This window comes from Scyliorhinus torazame, chromosome 3 (assembly GCF_047496885.1).
Source record: "Scyliorhinus torazame isolate Kashiwa2021f chromosome 3, sScyTor2.1, whole genome shotgun sequence".
NCBI classification, from domain to species: Eukaryota; Metazoa; Chordata; class Chondrichthyes; order Carcharhiniformes; family Scyliorhinidae; genus Scyliorhinus; species Scyliorhinus torazame.
In genome coordinates this window covers 330,936,780-330,956,851 of record NC_092709.1, presented here as the reverse complement: position 1 = coordinate 330,956,851, position 20,072 = coordinate 330,936,780, and the positions used below count along the sequence as shown (strand labels likewise).

At 42.7% G+C, this 20,072-nt stretch overlaps 2 protein-coding genes across 2 annotated transcripts in view; one reads left to right on the top strand and one right to left on the bottom strand.

The window, feature by feature from the left end:
• atrn (attractin) overlaps positions 1-20,072 on the top strand; it is a 471,138-nt gene that overhangs the window by 26,780 nt on the left and 424,286 nt on the right. The gene's annotated exons all lie outside the window — the stretch shown is intronic.
• Positions 13,733-14,988, bottom strand: LOC140409290 (katanin p60 ATPase-containing subunit A1-like). The gene has a single exon (XM_072497665.1). It carries the CDS (start codon positions 14,689-14,691, stop codon positions 13,975-13,977), a length of 717 nt encoding a protein of 238 aa, XP_072353766.1. The 5' UTR covers positions 14,692-14,988; the 3' UTR covers positions 13,733-13,974.

The following is a 20,072-nucleotide window of genomic DNA, read 5'->3' as shown; positions in this document are numbered from 1 at the left end:
AATAGGTGAACTCCAAAAGTTGTTTATTCCTTTTCTGCGCAAGAGCAGAAAGGGAATCGGCCAAACCATGGATTGCAAGGGAAGCTAGTGATAATGTTAGATTCAAAGAAGGGACATGCAAGTTGGCAAGAAAAAGCAATAGACCTGAGGATTGGGAACAGTTTAAAATTCAGCAAAGGCAGACCAAGGGATTGATTAAAAGTGGACAGTTAGCTAGTGGGGAACATAAAAACTGCCTGTAAGAGTTTCTACACGTATGTAAAGAGGAAAAGAATGATAAAACCAAATGTAGGCCCCTTACAATCAGGAACAGGGGAATTCATAACATGGAACAAAGAAATTTCTTTGCCTCTGTCTTCACCAAAGAAGACATGAATAATGTACTGGAAGTTCTGAGAAATAAAAGTTTTAGTGAGGAACTGAGTATTAGTAAAGGAATGGTTTTGGGGAAATTAATGGGATTAAACCCGGATAAATCTCCAGGGCCTGATCTTCAACCCAGAGTAATAAGGAAGTGGCCCTAGAAATAATAGATCCATTGGCGGTCATTTACCAAAATTCTTTGAACTCTGGGATGGCTCTTACAGATTGGAGGATAGTGAATATAACCCCGCTATTCACAAAGGGAGATGGAGAAAAAACAGGGAACTATAGACCAATGAGCCTAACAACACTGGTAGGGAAGTTGCTGCAGTCCATTATCAAGGATTTCATGGCATAGCATTTGGAAAGCGTGGTTTAATCAGGCAAAGTCAGCATGGATTTACGAAAAGCAAATCATGCTTGACAAATCTACTGGAATTCTTTGAAGATGTAACTAGTAGAGTTGATGTGGTTAATTTAGACTTTCAGATTTAGGCTTTCGACAAGGTCTCGTGGCAGATTACTGTAAAGTTTACGCATGGGATTGTGGTCTTGTAATGGATAGAAATCTGGTTAGCAGACGAGCAAAAAGCTGGAATAAATGCGTCTTTTTCTGATTGGCGGGGTACCGCAGGGATCTGTGCTAGGACCCTAACTCTTCACATTTATTAATGATTTGAATGAGGGAACTAAATGTAGTATTTGAGACTAGGAATAGGGATATTTTATTGCAATTTTATGGGGCGTTGGTGAGGCCACACCTAGAGTATTTTGTGCAGTTTTGGTGTCCTTATCTGAGGAAGGATGTTCTTGCTATGGAGGGAGTGCAGCGAAGATTTACCAGGCTGATTCCTGGGATGGCAGGACTGTCTTGTGAGGAGAGACTGGTTAGGATTATATTCATTGGAGTTTAGAAGAGTGAGAGGGGATCTGATAACTTACAAAATTCTAACAGGATTAGACAGGGCAGATTCAGAAAGAATATTCTTGTGATGGGGAGTCCAGAACTGGGGGTCATAGTTTGAGGATAAGGTATAAACCTTTTGGGACTGAGGTGAGGAGAAATTTCTTCACTGCCACAGAAAGTAGTTGAGGCGAAAATATTGTGTAATTTCCCCAAGGAATTAGATGTTGCTCTTGGAGCTAAAGGGGTCAAGGAATATGGGGGAAGGCAGAATATGGGGAAGGCAGTGTCAGGGTATTGAACTTGGCGATCAGCCATGATCGTAATGAAGGGTGGAGCAGGGTCGAAGGACCGAATGGCCTCCTGCTTCTATTTTCTTTGTATGTTTCTATGTAAGATATATATGTTTTGGCCAACCGAACAGTGTTCAACCCATCAAAACTGCTTCTTCGGGACTTTTGCCAGAATGCTTGTGGAGCTGGCTTCGTGAATGGCACACTTGTGTGTCAGTGTGCGGAGAGGAGAAGGGGCGGGGCCCTGTTGTCAAGGAAACCAATACGAACCTCGACGCCTCCATGTGTGAAACCATCTGAAGGTCCGGTGATCCTGACCTTCGTGCGGTTTCTGAGGCATCGAGGTGCCTGGATTTTATTGGGATAAAAAATCACGTCGAGGGAGACTAGACTACAGTAAGTAGACTCAACACTCGCTCTATCACTGATCTTTGTATCTATGTATTTAAAGAAAGGAAAGTGCTGGAATACTCGGGTCAGGCAGCATCAATGGGGAAAGAAGCAGAGTCAACATTTCAGAATTGTTGAAAGGCCATTGATCTGAAATTTTAACTTTCCCTCTTTCTACACTGATGGAGTGAAGCTGATAATACATTGCACCTTATTAAGTTTCAACAGGATTCAGTTCATAAATCATTGTTTTACTTGTGGAAACTGCACTTTTTGCTGTGAGCGTGAAACAAAAATGCTGGAAAAGTAAATCTAAATCAACACGCATCTATTTAACCATACCTTCTGCTGTCTACGTTTTGTGGCCATTCTTCTCTTTGTGTTCTTTTATCTTTATTATCGTAAACCCTAATTTGAACATCAAATCTGTTACTTCATGAAAATATTTTTTGAAAGAAAGAAGTGCACTGAATTCCTTCTGTCTATACAGAGTTTCTTGTAAGAATTCAGTTAAGTTAGTCAAGTGTTCAGGACAATTTTGAACTTAATGTAAAAAGGCAAATGTTTTCACATTTTTCGTTCCTAGCTTTACTGAGTGTGGATTTGCATTTTCCATTTGGATTGGATTGGATTTTGTTTATTGTCACGTGTACCGAGGTACAGTGAAAAGTATTTTTTCTGTAGCAGGTCAACAGATCATTAAGTACCATGAAAAGAAAAGGAAATAAAAGAAAATACATAACAGGGCAACACAAGGTACACAATGTAACTACATAACACCGGCATTGGATGAAGCATACAGGGGTGTAGTGTTAACCAGGTCAGTCCATAAGAGGGACGTTTAAGAGTCTGGTAACAGCGGGGAAGAAGCTGTTTTTGAGTCTGTTCATGTGTGTTCTCAGACTTTTGTATCTCCTACCTGATGGATTTTATTTGATTTATTATTGTCACATGTATTAGTATACAGTGAAAAGTATTGTTTCTTGCATGCTGTACAAACAATGCATACCGTACATAAGGAAGGAAGGAGTGACTGCAGAATATAATGTTACAGTTATAGCAAGGTGTAGAGAAAAGATCAACTTAATACGAGGTAGGTCCATTCAAAAGTCTGATGGCAGAAGTTGGAAGAGTGAATAAGCCGGGTGGGAGGGGTCTTTGATTATGCTGCCCCCTTTCCCCAGGCAGCGGGAAGTGTAGATGGAGTCAATGGATGGGAGGCAGGTTTGTGTGATGGACTGGGCGGTGTTCACGACTCTGAAAACTCTCTTTGTGTTTTAGATTTGTGCAACAAAGGTGCAAAGCAATACTTCAGATTGGTGGGCATTTTTCCTTTGAAATGAAAATTCGGATTTTACTGTCGAAAAACAGTTTTTTGGAATCTGGAATACCGATTGCTGTTGGGAAAGGTTGGCAACTCTGTGGAAGCAATGCTGATGGAATTTCTCAAGCACTCATACACTTATACACAGTCCCAGGCCTCACTGCAGTATAGATGTGTTATGGTGACAGTTGCTCCGTACACTGAACTTTTGTTGATTTGCGAAGAGCTTTGTTGTAGTTGGTAAAAGGCTGAACTGTCGTAGCTGATCCCAAGTTTGCTGTTGTATTGCCTCGTCAATAATTACTTGGTTCTTATTTGGACGTTCCGCCCTGTTTGGGCACTTTGTGTTGGCCCTGGCCTGTGACACCCAGCGTGCTGTTTCTGACTCTCCTCCCTCCCTCTTGTTTTTGGGCCCCTCCTCTGCTGGTCTGCCCTGCAGGTTTTTGAAATGAAAATGAAATGAAATAAAAATGAAATGAAAATTGCTTATTGTCACAAGTAGGCTTCAAATGAAGTTACTGTGAAAAGCCCCTAGTCGCCACATTCCGGCGCCTGTTTGGGGAGGCTGTTACGGGAATTGAACCGTGCTTGCTGGCCTGCCTTGGTCTACTTTCAAAGCCAGCGATTTAACCCTGTGCTAAACAGCCCCTCCCCCACCTGTCTGTTCCCCGTCTCTTCCCCCTCCCGCTCTATTGGCTGCTGGCTATGAACAGGTCATGGAACAAGTTGGTGAATGGCCTTCATATCTTGTGGAAGCCCTCTTCTGACCCATGGATGCTGAATTTTCCCAGTTGGATAAATTCCGACCGGTCGGACAGCCAGCCTGCAGCTTTGGGCGGTGCTGCCGATCGCCAGTCCACCAAGATTCTTCGGGCGATTAGGGAGGCCAAGGTTAGGATGTTGGCCCCCTCTCCCCATGAAGAGTTCTGGCTGGTCTGAGACCTCGAAGATTGCCACTTTTGGGCATTTCTCCATCCTCACCCTCACTACCTTGGACATTGCCTCAAAGAAGGTTATCCAGAACCTGATAAGTCTGGGGCAGGCCCAAAACATGTGGGTGTGGTTATCTCTGCCTCCCTGGCACCGTTCACACTTGCCTCCACCTGCTGGAAGAACCTGTTCATTTGAGGCTTTGGTTAAGTGTGCTCTGAGCACCACCTTTAGTTGTATTAGGCTTAGCCTGCTAAGGGGAGGCAATGGCGTAGTAGTATTGTCACTGGAGTTTAATCCGGACAAATGTGAGGTAATGCATTTTGGAAGGTCTAATACAGGTAGGGAATATACAGTGAATGGTAGAACCCTCCAGAGTATTGACAGAAATCTAGGTGTGCAGGTCCACAGGTTACTGAAAGGGGCAACACAGCTGGAGAAGGTAGTCAATAAGGCATATGGCATTCTTGCCTTCATTGACTGGGGCATTGAGTATAAAAATTGGCAAGTCATGTTGCAGCTGTATAGAAACTTTGTTCGGCCACATTTGGAGTATAGTGTTCAATTCTGGTCGCCACACTACCAGAAGGATGTTGATCCTTCAGAGAGGGTGCAGAAGAGATTTACTCGGATGTTGCCTGGTATGGAGGGCATTAGCTGTGAGGAGAGGTTGAATAAACTTGGTTTGTTCTCACTGGAACGTAGGAGGTTGAGGGCGACCTGATAGAAGTCTACAAAATTATGAGGGGCATAGACAGAGTGGATAGTCAGAGACTTTTTCCCAGTTAGAGTGGTCAATTACTAGGGGGCATAGGTTTAAGGTGCGAGGGGCAAGGTTTAGAGGAGATGTACGAGGCAAGTTTTTTTACACAAGAGGGTAGTGGGTGCCTGGAACATGCTGCTGGAGGAGGTGGTGAAAGCAGGGACGATAGTGACGTTTAAGGGGCATCTTGACAAATACATGAATAGGATAGGAATAGAGGGATACGGACCCTGGAAGTGTAGAAGATTTTAGTTTAGACGGGCAGCATGGTCAGCGCAGGCTTGGAGGGCCGAAGGGCCTGTTCCTGTGCTGTACTTTTCTTTGTTCTTTGGACAAGTAATCCAGAGACGCAGGGTAATGCTCTTGGGGGTCTGAGACGTAGAGGAACAGGTCATCCGTGTAGAGTGAGACCGTCAATATATATGTGAGGTAGAACACTTGGCTGATCAGTTTCTTTTGGCAACTTTCAAGCATCGGCGCAGATTCTTGTCTGGAGAATTGAAAAGGCCGAAATGGCTTGAAAATTGGTGCAGTATGAGCACGCTGTAGGTTTCACCTCCACAACCCAAAGATGTGCAGGTTAGGTGGATTGGCTACGCTAAATTGCCCCTTAATTGGGGAAAAAAAAAAATTGGCTACTCTAAATTTATTAAAAAAATCTTTGGGTTATGGGGTGAGACCCATGCAGACACGGGGAGAATGTGCAAATTCCACACGGACAGTGACCCGGGCATAGATCAAACTCGGTGCCGAGAGACAGCAGTGCTAACCACAGTGCTGCCCATTAATTTTCATCCTTGAAGACCGTTACAATTGTCACATTCCTGAAGTTTAAAAAGGATAAATTTAGAGTACCCAATTCATTTTTTCCAATTAAGGGACAATTTAGTGTGGCAAATCCACCTACCCTGCACATCTTTGGGTTGTGGGGACGAAACCCACGCAAACACGGGGAGAATATCCACATGGACAGTGACCCAGAACCGGGATCGAACCTGAGACTTCGGTGCCGTGAGGCAACCGGGCTAACCTACTGCGCCACCGTGCTGTCCCCATTCCTGAAGTTGAGGAAGGAAAGCTCTTTTACCTCTCATCTGCAGGATTAACGCATGGAGTCTTGATGTGAGGAAAGCTCGCTGGCTTTGAAGACCTCGGCTGAAATACCGTAGGGACTGCAGGTTTTGTTGTTTCATTACTTGTTTCAGCTCTCCCATCAACAGTGTTCACTTGAAATGAAAAATGAAATGAAAATCGCTTATTGTCACAAGTAGGCTTCAATGAAGTTACTGTGAAAAGCCCCTAGTCGCCACATTCCGGCGCCTGTTCGGGGAGGCTGGTACAGGAATCGAACCATGCTGCCGGCCTGCCTTGGTCTGCATTAAAAGCCAGCGATTTAGCCCAGTGTGCTAAACCAGTCCTTGTGGACTCTACCACAGGATTCTGGGGGAGAGCCTAGAGAGTAGCAGCTGCTATTGTGAACTCGCAGTCGAGATGTACAATGAGGATGCCAATGTAAATGTCTAGTATCAAGAATGTGACTGAGTATTATACTGCAGATGTGTAAATAAAGCATGTTATCTCCACCAGTTAACAACTCAGTGAAAGATTGTTCTCTTCAATGTTACGTTTGACAGAAGTGACATGGTATTTACCCAGTCTTGTTCCTGTCGTCACGTTTTTTTAAATTTGGTAAAGATGCGAAAAGGAGAGGAGATGCAATCTGTCCAATTTGAACTATCTGCTAATTCATCTAATTTAAGTGCCAGGTGTACACTTTGCTGAGTTCTTAATTTTTTTGAATTCAAACCACTCAGATTATTGGAATATTTAGCCTTATAAAAAAAAGCCTGAATTTTCAGAAGTTAAGTTTATAATTCAATGATGTTTTCTGTTTAATGTCATGATTATCCATGTGACCTCAATCAAAGAAAGGGTGTTCCGAATGTGGACTATAAAGTTGTCGAAAGTGAAACTGTCGCACTTTCAAGTATTTTGAAAACATTGTTTACGTGGCAGCATTTTCTAGTTTGAGGTCATTCATTAAGAATCTTTAGGCAGGAAACGGTGGTCATGACCAACATTATAATTTTGCTACAGCACTCGTGAGTGTTTATCTTCTGATCTTCTACCTCAAACCACACAGATGGCAATTAGTTTCTGCATTGAAAAATACAATTTGCGTATTCAGGGCTGACTGTGATCGTAGTCTGTCAGAAGCAACTTTTAATTGTCTTGAGAGTAGTTGCAGAGGACAAACTTTATCAATATGCGGTTTCACGTCTCCATTTGTTAACTTCATAGATTGCAGAAGTTCAAAAATGGAGCACAATTTACAGATTAAGGTTTTAAACAATTCAGCAGTGTACATTATTCAGGGAGTTCAGCACACACCAATATTGCTTGTTGCTCTTGAGAGGCACAGCTTGGTGCCAAGCTCAAACTAACAATAAATGCGCCATTGTTTGTAATTGACTAACTGAATTATTTAGCAGTCCTCTACAGAACATGCGTATGTATATTTTTGTGCGCTCTGAAGTTTGTACGACCTTATCTTAGAATTTTTATTTATGTGACTCTCTTTATTCTGTGTCTCTTATTTTTTCCTGTAAATATCCTGAAAAGCAAAGGAAATATGAGTGAAAAGTTTCTAGAGCAGTTCGCTGGAGTTTACTGTAAGGTGGGGGTTGGGGGAGAAGGGGATGGGTTAGAAGAAGAGTGTGATGAATATGAATAGGGCCCCTGTGCAACTGCCCAGAAAAGGTCATTGATTGCTCTTGCAGCCGTGTCGCCTCAAGTCCTATTGGTTGTGCTCGATTGAGACGGCTTTGCAAGATGGTTACTATGATTCCTACAAGAATGTGCAGTGGGGATGGCAACAAGACAATAGCTTTATATTTGATCCTGGGTATGTTGGCTTCAAGGGCAATAAATTTGAACTTGAATCTACAGATTTAATTTGATTTGTATTGAAGTGCAACTCCCATCAATCAGTCTGATTTTAATGGTTGAAAGCTGTGTTGCTTTTCTTCATTATTTCAATCAACACTTCCCAAACGACACCCTTTTTGCCCAAAATCCCATTAATATTTGATTACAGCTTCAAAGAGTGGAGCGTAACCTGAGTTTTGATTTCAAAGGAATAATGCAGCAAAGAAAATGTGCAAACCTTTGGTTATTTGACAAGTATTGGGAAATTAGAGTCTCAAGACCGGTAATTTTTGCTGAGATCTGTGCCATTTTTAAAGAAGAAAATAACAGATCATCGATGTATTTCTTTCATGGTTTTGAAAATAAATTGTCAAAGTTATGATAAGCAAGGAGCATGCAGGGAGATTAAATGAGGGAAGGAAAAGCAGTATAGTTCCAAGTCGGGAAGGTGTGTGACTTAGAGGGGAACTTGCAGATGGTGGCATTCCCATGTGCCTCCTGCCCTTGTTCTTCCTCGGTGGTAGAAGGTTGGTGGGTTTGGAGGCTTTGATGAATTGCAGCAGTGCATCTTGTGGATGGCACACAATGCTGCCAATGTTTGTCAGTGGTGGATGAAGTGAAAGCTTAAGGTGGTGCATGGGATGTAGCGGCTGCTTTATCCTGCATTATGTGGGACTTCTTAAATTTTTTTAACACATTTAAAGTGCCCAATTCTGTTTCTTTCCAATTAAGGGGTAATTTGGCTAGGCCAATTCACTTGCCCTGCACATCTTTGGGTTGTGGGGTGAGACACATGCAAACATGGGGAGAATGTGCAAACTCCACACGGACAGTGACGGGGATCCGGGATCGGACACGGATCCTCAGTGCCATGAGGCAGCAGTGCTAACCACTATGCCACTGCTGTCCCATGTGGAACATCGTGAGTGTTGGAGCTGCACCCAGCAAGTGGGGTGTATTCCATCACAGTTCTGACTTGAGCTTTTGAGATGGTGGACATGTGTTGAGGTGCTACTGCAGAATTGCCATTCTCTGACTTGCTCTTCTAGCCATAGTATTTAAATGGCTGGTCTCGTTGCGTTTCTGGCCATTGGTAACCTTCAAGATGTTGGTGGGGGTTTCAAAGATCGGTAAGGTCATTGAAAGTTAGGGAGAAATGGTTAGATTTTCTCTTGTTGGAGTTGGTCATTGCTAGGCACTTGTGTGAGTTGAATTTCACTGGTCACTTGTAAGCACAAGTTTGCATGTTGTCCATGTGGGCATGGACTGTGTCAGTATCTGGCGAGTTGGTGCTGAACATTGTAACAAGTGGGAATATTTTACGGTATTTGCGCAATGATGGAGGGAAGGATATTCAAGATGGTTGGGCCCAGGATCCTCCCTAAGGGACTCCCCCCCCCCCCCCCCCCCCCAGTAACGTTACCAAAGCTGTAGTTAGGCCTGTAGCTGATTGGCCCTTGTGCAACCCAAATTAAGCATCAGCACGCAGATTGTTGCTGTCTAAGTGTTTTATAAGCGTTGACTATGACATCTTCCATCACTTTGCTGATGATTGAGATGACTGATGAGGTAGTAATTAGGGGAGAGATGGCATAGTGGCAACGTCACTGGACTAGTAATCCAAATGCCTAGGTCTTTGCTCTGGGAATAAGGGTTCAAATCTCACCCTGGCAGCTTTTCATAGATTATCATAGAATTTACAGTGCAGAAGGAGGCCATACGTCCCATCGGGTCTGCACCGGCTCTTGGAAAGAGCACCCTACCCAAGGTCAACACCTCCACACCCTATCCCCATAACCCAGTAACTCCACCCAACACTTAAGAACAGTGACCATGAAACTACCATCGATTGTCAGAAAAACCCATCTCATCCACTAATGTCCTTTAGGGGAGGGATTTCCAGGCTTTGGTCACTGTCTGTGGCCAACTGATTATATACTTGAAGGAATATAATCATCTGGGTGAAAGACATTCTGAAACATTAATTCAGCTCCCTTGAGTAGTCCTGTTCCAGAAATTTCTTTTACACATTCCCCCGCTGCCATAATTTGTTGTTGAATATTTTTACCTCAATATTGAATTCTTTCTCAGAATTGTTTTTGTAATATTATAAAAGATTTGTGCTGGTTCTCATTTTGAATGAGACAAAGGAGGGATGTGACTCACGTGTACATAGCAGGAACCGTTACTTGTCTTTAGACTGTCTTCCCACACCTTTGAAATTACAATTTGCCACGGTAGCAGTGGTTAGCACTGTTGCTTCACAGCGCCAGGGACCCGGGTTCAAATCCCGGCTTGGGTCACTGTCCGTGTGGAGTCTGCACGTTCTCCCCGTGTCTGCATGGGTTTCCTCCGGGTGCTCCGGTTTCCTCCCACAAGTCCTGAAAGACGTGCAGTTAGGTAATTTGGACATTGTGAATTCTCCCTCTGTGTACCCAAACAGGTGCCGGAATGTGGCAACTAGGGGCTTTTCACAGTACCTTCATTGCAGTGTTAATGTAAGCCTATTTGTGACAATAATAAAGATTATTATTTGTTTATTTAGGGGTCTACGTACAGCCCACACTAATGTTTTTTGCATCTTATGTTTCTCAGCTCTACCCATTCGGGTAGTTCTTAATTTCTCTGCTATCACTTTTCTCATTCTCCTTTCTGTCTTTTGTTCCTGTCCTTGACTCCCACTCCTCTGACTCCTTGCATTGGATCCCTTCTCCCTGCCATTTAATTTAAACCCTCCCCAACCACTCCAGCAAATACTCAGCCTAGGATATCAGTCCTGGTCCTGCCCACGTTTATCTTGTCCAATTTGTACTGATCCTAATGTCCCAGGAATCTGAAACCTTCCCCCTCACGCCATCTGTTCAGCCATTTACTTTTTTCTGACTAGCGCGTGACACTGGTGGTAATCCTGTAGGATTCAGTTGGACCTTGGAGATCCCACTATTCAACTTACTCCCCAACTCCCTATATTCTGCTTTTAGGACCTCGATCCTTTTTTTATTGACGTCGTTTGTACCGATATGTACTGCGCCGGCCATTGGCTGTTCACCCTCCCTCTTCCGAATGTCCTGTAGCCGTTCTGAGACATCTTGACCCTTGCATCAGGGAGGCAACGTGGAGTTTCGTTTGCGGCCACAGAAAAGCTCATCTATTCCCCTTGTAATTTAATTGTCTATAACAATTGCATTCCCACACATTTTACTCCTCCTCTGTCCAGCAGAGCCAAGTGTGGTGCAAAGAATTTGGCTGTTGCTGCTTTCCCTTGAGAGGCCATTGCCCTCACAGTATTCAAAATGAATCTGTTTTTCAGGGGTATAGCTACAGGAGATTCCTGTACTGCCTGCCGAGTCTTACTCCGCTTGATGGTCACTTATTCCATTCCTTCCTGTGGAGTCTTCGCCTGTGGTGTGCCCACCTCTCTACGTGTGCTATCCACAATGCATTCTGCCTTGCGGAGGCTCCATAGGGGCTGGTTTAGCACAGGGCAAATCGCTGGCTTTGAAAGCAGACCAAGGCAGGCCAGCAGCAGGGTTCAATTCCCGTACCAGCCTCTCCGAACAGGTGCCGGAATGTGGCGACTAAGGGCTTTTTACAGTAACTTCATTTGAAGCCTACTTGTGGCAATAAGCCATTTTCATTTTTCATTTTCATAGTGTCCCCAGCATTCGCTCCAGTTCCAAAACCCAGGCTGCCAAGAGCTGCAGCTGGAGGCACTTCCACACATAGTAACCCTAAATTAAACCTTTTGGAAGATACTTCATGTAAAAAATATCAATTACTCTCGGGCTGTTCTTCCCTGATCCTCATTTTATGGAATATAGTCCTTACAAGTGATGAATCACAAAATAAGACTGTAAAAACTTTAAGTGATCAAAGTAAGTAATTGACAGTACTCCTCCAATCAGCTTCCACTTGCCCTACATCACTTTGGAATCCTGATGTTGCCTCAGGAGATCCAAACCAGCTCTCCATACTCAGTCTCATGCTTAGTGATTACTCAGTCCTTAGCAACTGTGAACTATTCATGGCAGTAAAGTTGAAACAAATCAAAGAAAATTTTAATTTGTTTGATTTTTCTTCAGTGATGGCAGCTTAAGTATGTGATCTGTCTGAATCTATTTAACACTGACAACTGCAAGAGACTGAGAATATATTTCATTTTATTTTCTCCTACCCTGACATGAGATTTTAACTTGCTACACAAAGACTTTTTTTATTGGCAAATTTTAACTGTTCAGAGCCTAACTTGAAATTTAATCAGCAGTTTCTTGCATGACTGTGAAGCACTGATTGTAAAATCAGACAGCACAGGTTGCCATTCGGCCTATCGAGCTTGTGCTGTCTTTGAAGGAGCTATTCCTCAGTTGCATGTCCCTGCTCTTCCCCATAATTCTTCTGTTTTTTTCCCCCTCAAATATATATCCACTTTTGCAAGTTTTTATGTTAGGTGAATTGGACATTCTGAATTCTCTCCCTGTGTACCCGAAAGGTGCCCGAGTATGGCTACTAGGAGATTTTCACAGTTAACTTCATTGCAGTGTTCATGACAATAATGATTATTATTATTGTGTCTCCTTTAATAAGTTGTTTAAGCTGTGATTTAACGATTATTTGGGTACTCTTCTTTCTAAAGCACAGGAAAAGTAGATGACTACAGGCACTTGTGTTAAGTATTTTCCCTTGGATGTATCATTTTTAAATGTAATAACTGGTTTCTTTGCTGATCCTAGATTGTGGTGGAACAGCAGTTGGGTATGGGTCCCCTGAACTCAGATGCGATCTTGGTAATATCCCAAATTTCGTTTTGCTGTAATTGAGTTTAAGCACGGTTCACTGCAAAAAGAAAATGCAATACTTCAGAATTGGTTTCACATTTCCATTTATTCTAAACTGTATCATCATAGAATTTACAGTGCTGAAGGAGGTCATTCGGCCCATCGAGTCTGCACCGGCTCTTGGAAAGAGCACCCTACCCAAGGTCAACACCTCCACCCTATCCCCATAACCCAGTAACCCCACCCAACACGAAGGGCAATTTTGGACACCAAGGGCAATTTATCATGGCCAATCCATCTAACCTGCACATCTTTGGACTGTGGTAGGAAACCGGAGCACCCGGAGGAAACCCACGCACACTGGGAGGATGCACAGACTCCGCACAGACAGTGACCCAAGCCGGAATCGAACCTGGGACCCTGGAGCTGTGAAGCAATTGTGCTATCCACAAGGCTACCGTGCTGCCCGTTATTCTTTTATACTTTATGGAGCAACTTCACATAAAGGATTAAGGCAACATCGAGTTAAGATGAAGGGAGGAAAGGACAAAACAGAGGGCAAAAAAGAAAAGGGAAATAAACAAGGCTGAAATGAATGAGAACAAGAATACAGGGAAAAAGAGAATATAATTTCATTTTATCACCGTACTCATTCTGCATGTCATTTGGATTTTAAGATGTGTTTTAAGGAGATTTAGGGATTAGAAATTACAGGAATAATTAAGAGGGAAGCCCATCGAAATGTAATTAAAAATATTAATTCAAAAAATTCCGGTTAATGCTTACTTGCAATTCCATTCAGAAGTGAAAACAATTGACTCGCCTGAATGAGGTTTATGATTTAGCTCCCTGACCAAATACTTGATGCTGAAGCATCCCAACAGTTGTATTCATACAGTTATTAATAGTCATCACTAATCCTTGCTTCAACATCAACTATAAACATGAACTCATACCGGCAGATTCAAATTTTTCCAGAAGACCTTAAATAAAATCATTTAAAAAAAAAAAAAAAATAGACTTACATCGGTAAAGAACAAAATATTAGAATTAAACAGACTTTGCACTGATTTGATTTTTAAAAAAAACATAGATCTCACATCTTTACTTTGGTTTGTCAATATCCCCCGTTTAAATAAAAACATTCTAGAAAGTAAGAAATAAAAGATGGTCAGCAAATTATTTTTAAATAGGGCACTGAAGGTAACCATTTTTGGCCTGAGGTTTAAGAAGTCAACCTTCCATCTTACCTGAGTGAACTTAATAATATTTAGCTGGTACTAACTAAATGTGTTTCACATGAATCAATAGGAACCAAACTCTGCAATCCATTTCTCATACTTCTCAAGTTCTGCAGCAGAAGCAGCAGAAACAGACTTAGAAACTTTTTTTAAGGCCATTCCAAAGTCTTCCATGGTTGTCGGGATCTGCAATTCATCCCTGGAGATGTTTCTTATTTCTTCAGGAGTTGGTCCTTGGATGCGACGTCGCATGGCCATCATGGAAGCATCCCTGCAACCATTGGTAATATCCGCTCCAGAATGCCCTTCCATTTGTTCGGCTATTTTTTTGACATCGACATCATCTGCCACCTCCAATTCCCTGAGGTTTATCCGCAGCAACTCCTCTCTGCCTGTTGCTGAAGGTAAAGGAATGTAAATTCGTTTTTCTAGACGCCTCCTTAGAGCTTCATCAATATCCCATGGGAAATTAGTAGCTGCTAGAACCATTACCATCTTGGAAGGATCATCATTTTCTGATGCACCTCCAACACCATCCACCTGAACAAGTAGCTCTGCCTTCACTCGTCTGCTGGCCTCATGCTCCTCAGCAGTTCCCCTACGACTGCAAATGGAGTCAATTTTGTCAATGAAAATGGTTGTTGGGGCATAAAATCTGGCCATTTCAAACAGAAGACGGACAAGTTTCTCAGACTCGCCTCTATACTCAGAAGTAAGCGTTGACGAAGAAATATTGAAAAATGTTGTTCCACATTCAGTAGCAACAGCTTTGGCCAGCATTGTTTATCCAGTTCCTGGGGGGCCAACCATCAGTACTCCTTTCCACGGTTGTCTGATTCCTTTAAAGAAATCTGGCATCCACATGGGCAGAACTACTGCTTCTTCCAGTAATTTCTTTGCTGTTGCCAGGTCTGCTATATCATCCCATCGAACATTTGGATTTTGTGATATTATGTCTCGCTCCAAAGCTTTTACTAAATCTCGATCATTTCCGGACCCATCAAATTTTTTTGGCTCATTTTCAGAGGCATCAATCGGTTTCACCTTGTCTTCCTTTCCTTTGTTTTGATTTTCTTTCTTTTCTGACGGACTCTTACCTGACTTTGAAAACTTAAAAAGTAAGTTGAAAAAGCCACTTCAATTCATTGAATCATGAATGGTTGCAGCACAGAAGGCCCTTCATGCCCATGCCAGCTCTCTGCAAGAGCCTATTCCCACTACCCCACCTTTTCTGTACATCTGTCATTCTTTCTCATCAGATAGTTATCATAGATGTTGACTTATAAGTCAGCCTTTGAAGCCTCAAAAATTCTCTCCAAAAATGGAGATTAATTCATATGCCAAATATAAAAGTAAACTGAGGGAAGTTTGGATGGTCTAGGGTTGTTTTCCTGAGAAGAGGAGGCTGAGGGATGACCTAATTGAGGTGCACAAATTATGAGGGGCTGAGACAGGGTAGCCAGGAAAGACTTGTTTCCCTCGCTGAGAGATCAGTTACCGAGAGAGGTAAAACGTTTTCACCCAGAGGATGGTGGGGGTCTGGAATTCAAGACAGGAATTGGCGGTTGAGGCAGAAATGCTTAACTCATTTAAAAGGTACCTGCACCCACCTAAAGTGTTATAACAGCAAGTCTATGGACCAGGTGTTGGAAGATGGTACTAAAATGAGTTGCTAGGTTCTTTTATTTTTCTCCTTTAAAAAAAATGTAGAGTACTCAATTCTTTTTTTTTCCAATTCAGGGACAATTTAGCATGGCCAATCCACCTAGCCTGCACATCTTTTGGGTTGTGGGGGTGAGACCCACGGAAACACGGGAGATTGTGCTAACTCCACATGGACAGTGATCCGGGGCCGGGAACGAACCCGGATCCTCAGCACCGTGATTTTTTTTTCTCTTTCTTGCCTATGCAGACACAATATGCTGAATGGCCTCTTTTTATGCTGTCACCTTTCTATGGTTTTAAACTGCCTGGGTGATCACCACATTGAAATTCATTGGCATTCCACTCAGAGTGGGTGTGTCTTCAACTCCAGCACGTCTTCACAACACAGCCCGTAAAGCCTGCTTGATCACTTCTACCCAGTTATAAAGTGCCAGTAAGTTCAACGTGCATTTGTGCGTTAGAAAATTGGATTGGATTTGTTTATTGTCATGTGTACCAAGATACAGTGAAAAGTATTGTTCTGCGTACGGTTGAGATTGAAACGGAGCGCTCATCTGTGTACAGCAAGCCATGGCTGAAAAGAGTCCGTCAACTTATATACCAAGTGGCTGCAAAATCATGATTTTTGGAGCTGGATGAAATGGGGTCAACTTATATGGCAGGTTAACTTATATGTCCCGGTTTACAGTATCCAATTTCCTTTGAAAATCACAGTTGAATCTGCCTCTGCCATGCCCTCAGCAGTGTGTTCCAGATCTGTACCACTCTCACAAAACCAAACCATGTTGCTCTGATTTTTGTGCCATTTCACCAAAGAGAGCAGGCTCTCCCATTGTACTCTGTTCAGACCTGTCAAGATATTAAATAAGTTTGTGGAACAGCTACTTTGATGACCACTCAAAATTCTGTCTTTGCTTTGACCTTTTGTCAAGGGCCATCTAGACATAAAGCAATTCCACACGTAATCTTTTTTGTCACAAGTAGGCTTACATTAACACTGTAATGAAGTTACTGTGAAAAACCCCCAGCCGCCGCATTTCGGTGCCTGTTCGGGTACACGGAGAATTTAGAATGGCCAATCCAACGAACCTGCACATCTTTGGACTGTGGGAGGAAACGGAGCACTCTGAGGAAACCCACGCAGAAACGGGGAGAACGCGCAGACTCTGCACAGACAGTGACCCAAACTGGGAATCGAACCTGGGACCTTGGCGCTGTGAAGCAACAGTGCAAAGAAAAGTCTCCTAACCCACCACCCCAATGGACAGGCCAAAAACTGAGCCTCTTGGTTTGATAATATGTATTTAGTTAGAGGCTGCTGCTAATATTTGTTTCCTGCTTCTGAGGGCAGTCCATGAGTGCCTGTGCAGTTCATGAAATGACTACCTTTTACATGCTGGATATGAAGCACATTGTTTTCTTTGTGTTGAAAGCAAGATGTTGTGGTCGCTACTGTTCATCTGTGATCCTCAGTACTCATTTCACACCAGTCAGTCATTTGACTAAGGCTTTACAAGTTCGTTTGGATCTCCATTCCTTTTGTCTAAATACATTTTCCTGTAGTCGAGAAGTGACTAGGCACCACCATCTCCAGGATGATTAGAGATGGGCAACAAAATGCTGGCCTCGCCAGTGACACCCACATCCCATTAAATAATTGAAACAATTGAACCACAGTTGGGAGGAGGATATTTGGGGCTATCTTCCACCTGCTAAAAAGATAATTGCTGCTTTTCCTGACAGCTAATTAATTACATACCATTCCCCTGTCAGGAATACATTGAATGTTAGATTTGTGGGCTGATCTTTGAGACTTTTTTTAATCCCAAAATAAATAATGGTTGATTGTTTATTAGCCCTTCATTGACCCAAGATAAAATGTGTCTGAATTAGAGAATCATGAGCAATTTCTGTTTAGATAAAGGATTACTTTGTGTAGATCCAAGTCAATTAGGTATTGAAATCTGAAAGTGTGATAACTGGAACACTCTGACCTGAAGCAGAGATGAGGAGGACTACCTGACCTACCTTAATGTATTGATTTGAAAATATTCTGCTACCCTCTAAAGGAACAGGAGTGGGCCATTTAGCCCTTGAACCTGTTCCATATATCAATGAGATTAGCTCAGTTTGGTGGATAGCTGGTTAGTGAGGCCAGCAACGCTGATTCAATTCCTGTACCGGCTGAGGTTATTCATGAAGGCCCCATCTTCTCAACCTTGCCCCTCGCCTGAGGTGTGGTGATCCTCAGGCTAAATCACCACCAGTCAGCTCTCTTCCTCAAAGGGGAAAGCAGCCTATGGTTATATGGGACTATGGCGACCAGATGGCTATCTGCAAAGTAACTCTACCCACCGTTGCCCTACATTTCTTAGATTTCTATTAGTTAAATGTATCATAATTGATCTAGCACCAGCTGTTGGCAAAATAGAGTTTAAAAATCCTGGAAAATGTCAGGACCTAATTTTTAGGCTGTTCCCACTAGCCCACTTTACTCTGTCTAGCAGAAATGGTTATCCCAATGTACTGTATCTGTTAACCATAATATCTTGAAAATTTAATCAAATCATGGTCTAAATTGTTGGGAATGCAAACCTAGTATTTTTGACCTTGAAGTAGTGGTGTCATTCCAGTAATTCTCCCTCCAAGGCCAATATATTCTTCCTGAGGTATGATGCCCAGAACTGAACTGTACTCCAGGTGTGGTTGAACCACCATATATGTGGCTGAAGCATAATTTCTATCCCTCCCTTGATCCAGTGTCTAGATATAAAAGCCAGTATTCCATTCACTATTGATTATTTTCTGTACCTGTTCCTGATTTATCTACCTAGATTCCCAAGTCTCTTTGGACCTCCAATGTTTCCAGCCTTTCCTCATTTAGAAAGTGCCCTTTGCTATCCCTTTCTCAGTCCAAAGGTGATGACTAGACATTTGCCTACATTGAAATCCATTTGGCATAGTTTTGTCCAATCTGTTTTCGGAATTTCACACTTCCATTTGCACTGTTGACAATGCCCCCCAATCTTTGTGGTGTTGGTAAATTTGGTTATGTGGCTTTCTACCCTATCTGAATGATTAATGAGTGAATAGTTGGGCAGAGTGACTCAGCCACTCTTGAGATTTCAGAAATATTTCCCTTCCAACTTCATGTCAAGTTTTTTTTGGCCCTCACTGGACTTTCTAAATAGTCCTGTTTGTATCAGAAATTGGTAATTAGTGACTCTTGGATTGTGACATTCTGCACTAGTGCTGCACTGAATGTGTTCGGTCATGAATAGCAACCATTTGCCAACAAATACAGGAGAATTATTTCCTTAATTGCACCAATCTCCACGGTACCACAATCTTCTGACACGTATTGTGCTGAGCACTGAATCACTAGAAACTCTTATCTGTGAACTGCTGCACATAGCTCTGTTCCTGTGCACCAATATAATGTTTGCATTATGTAGATTACAGCACTTCTGCCATCTACTGACTTCAGTTAGGTCTTTTGCAGATATTGTTTTTTTCATAATTTGTGTCTGACATTGTCACTCGATGGAAAGTTTTCTGGAAGCTTATTACTCCAAGAAATGGCACTTCTAGTTTGTCTTGTTACTGATTTTAGACCATAGAAGATAGTGCAGAAGGAGGCCATTTCGCCCATCGAGTCTGCACCGCCCCACCTAAGCCCTCACTTCCACCCTATCCCCATAACCCAATAACCCCTCGTAACCTTTTTTTTTTTGGACACTAAGGGCAATTTAGCATGGTCAATCCACCTAACCTGCACATCTTTGGACTGTGGGAGGAAACCCACGCAGACACCGGGAGAACGTGCAGACTCCGCACTGACAGTGACCCAGCGGGGAATCAAACCTGGGGCAAAATGTTCTGAATGAGTAGTGGTAATTGTTTTGCATCTCATCACTAAGCCTATGTGTACTATTAGTATCACAGGTATATGCTATGAAGCAATGTTTCCTTCAGATATCCTTAAATTATCACATCAAATTATTTACTTGGCATTATTTACTCTGTTGTGATGCATACATAGAAACATAGAAAATAGAAGCAGGGAGGCCATTCAGCCCTTCGAGCCTGCTCCGTCATTCATTATGATCATGGCTGACCATCAAGTTCAATACCCTGACCCCGCATTTCCCCCAGATCCCTTGATCCCTTTAGGCCCAAGAGCTATAACTAATTCCTCCTTGAAATTATGCAAGGTTTTGGCCCCAACTACTTCCTGTGGTAGTGAATTCCACAGATTCACCACTCTCTGGGTGAAGAAATTTCTCCTCACCTCAGTCCTAAAATGTTTACCCCTTATTTAAGAGCCGTGAGGTGATGATGCAGCTGTACAAAACTTTGGTAAGGCCACATTTGGAGTACTGTGTACAGTTCTGGTCGCCTCATTTTAGGAAGGATGTGGAAGCTCTGGAAAAGGTGCAAAGAAGATTTACCAGGATGTTGCCTGGAATGGAGAGTAGGTCTTACGAGGAAAGGTT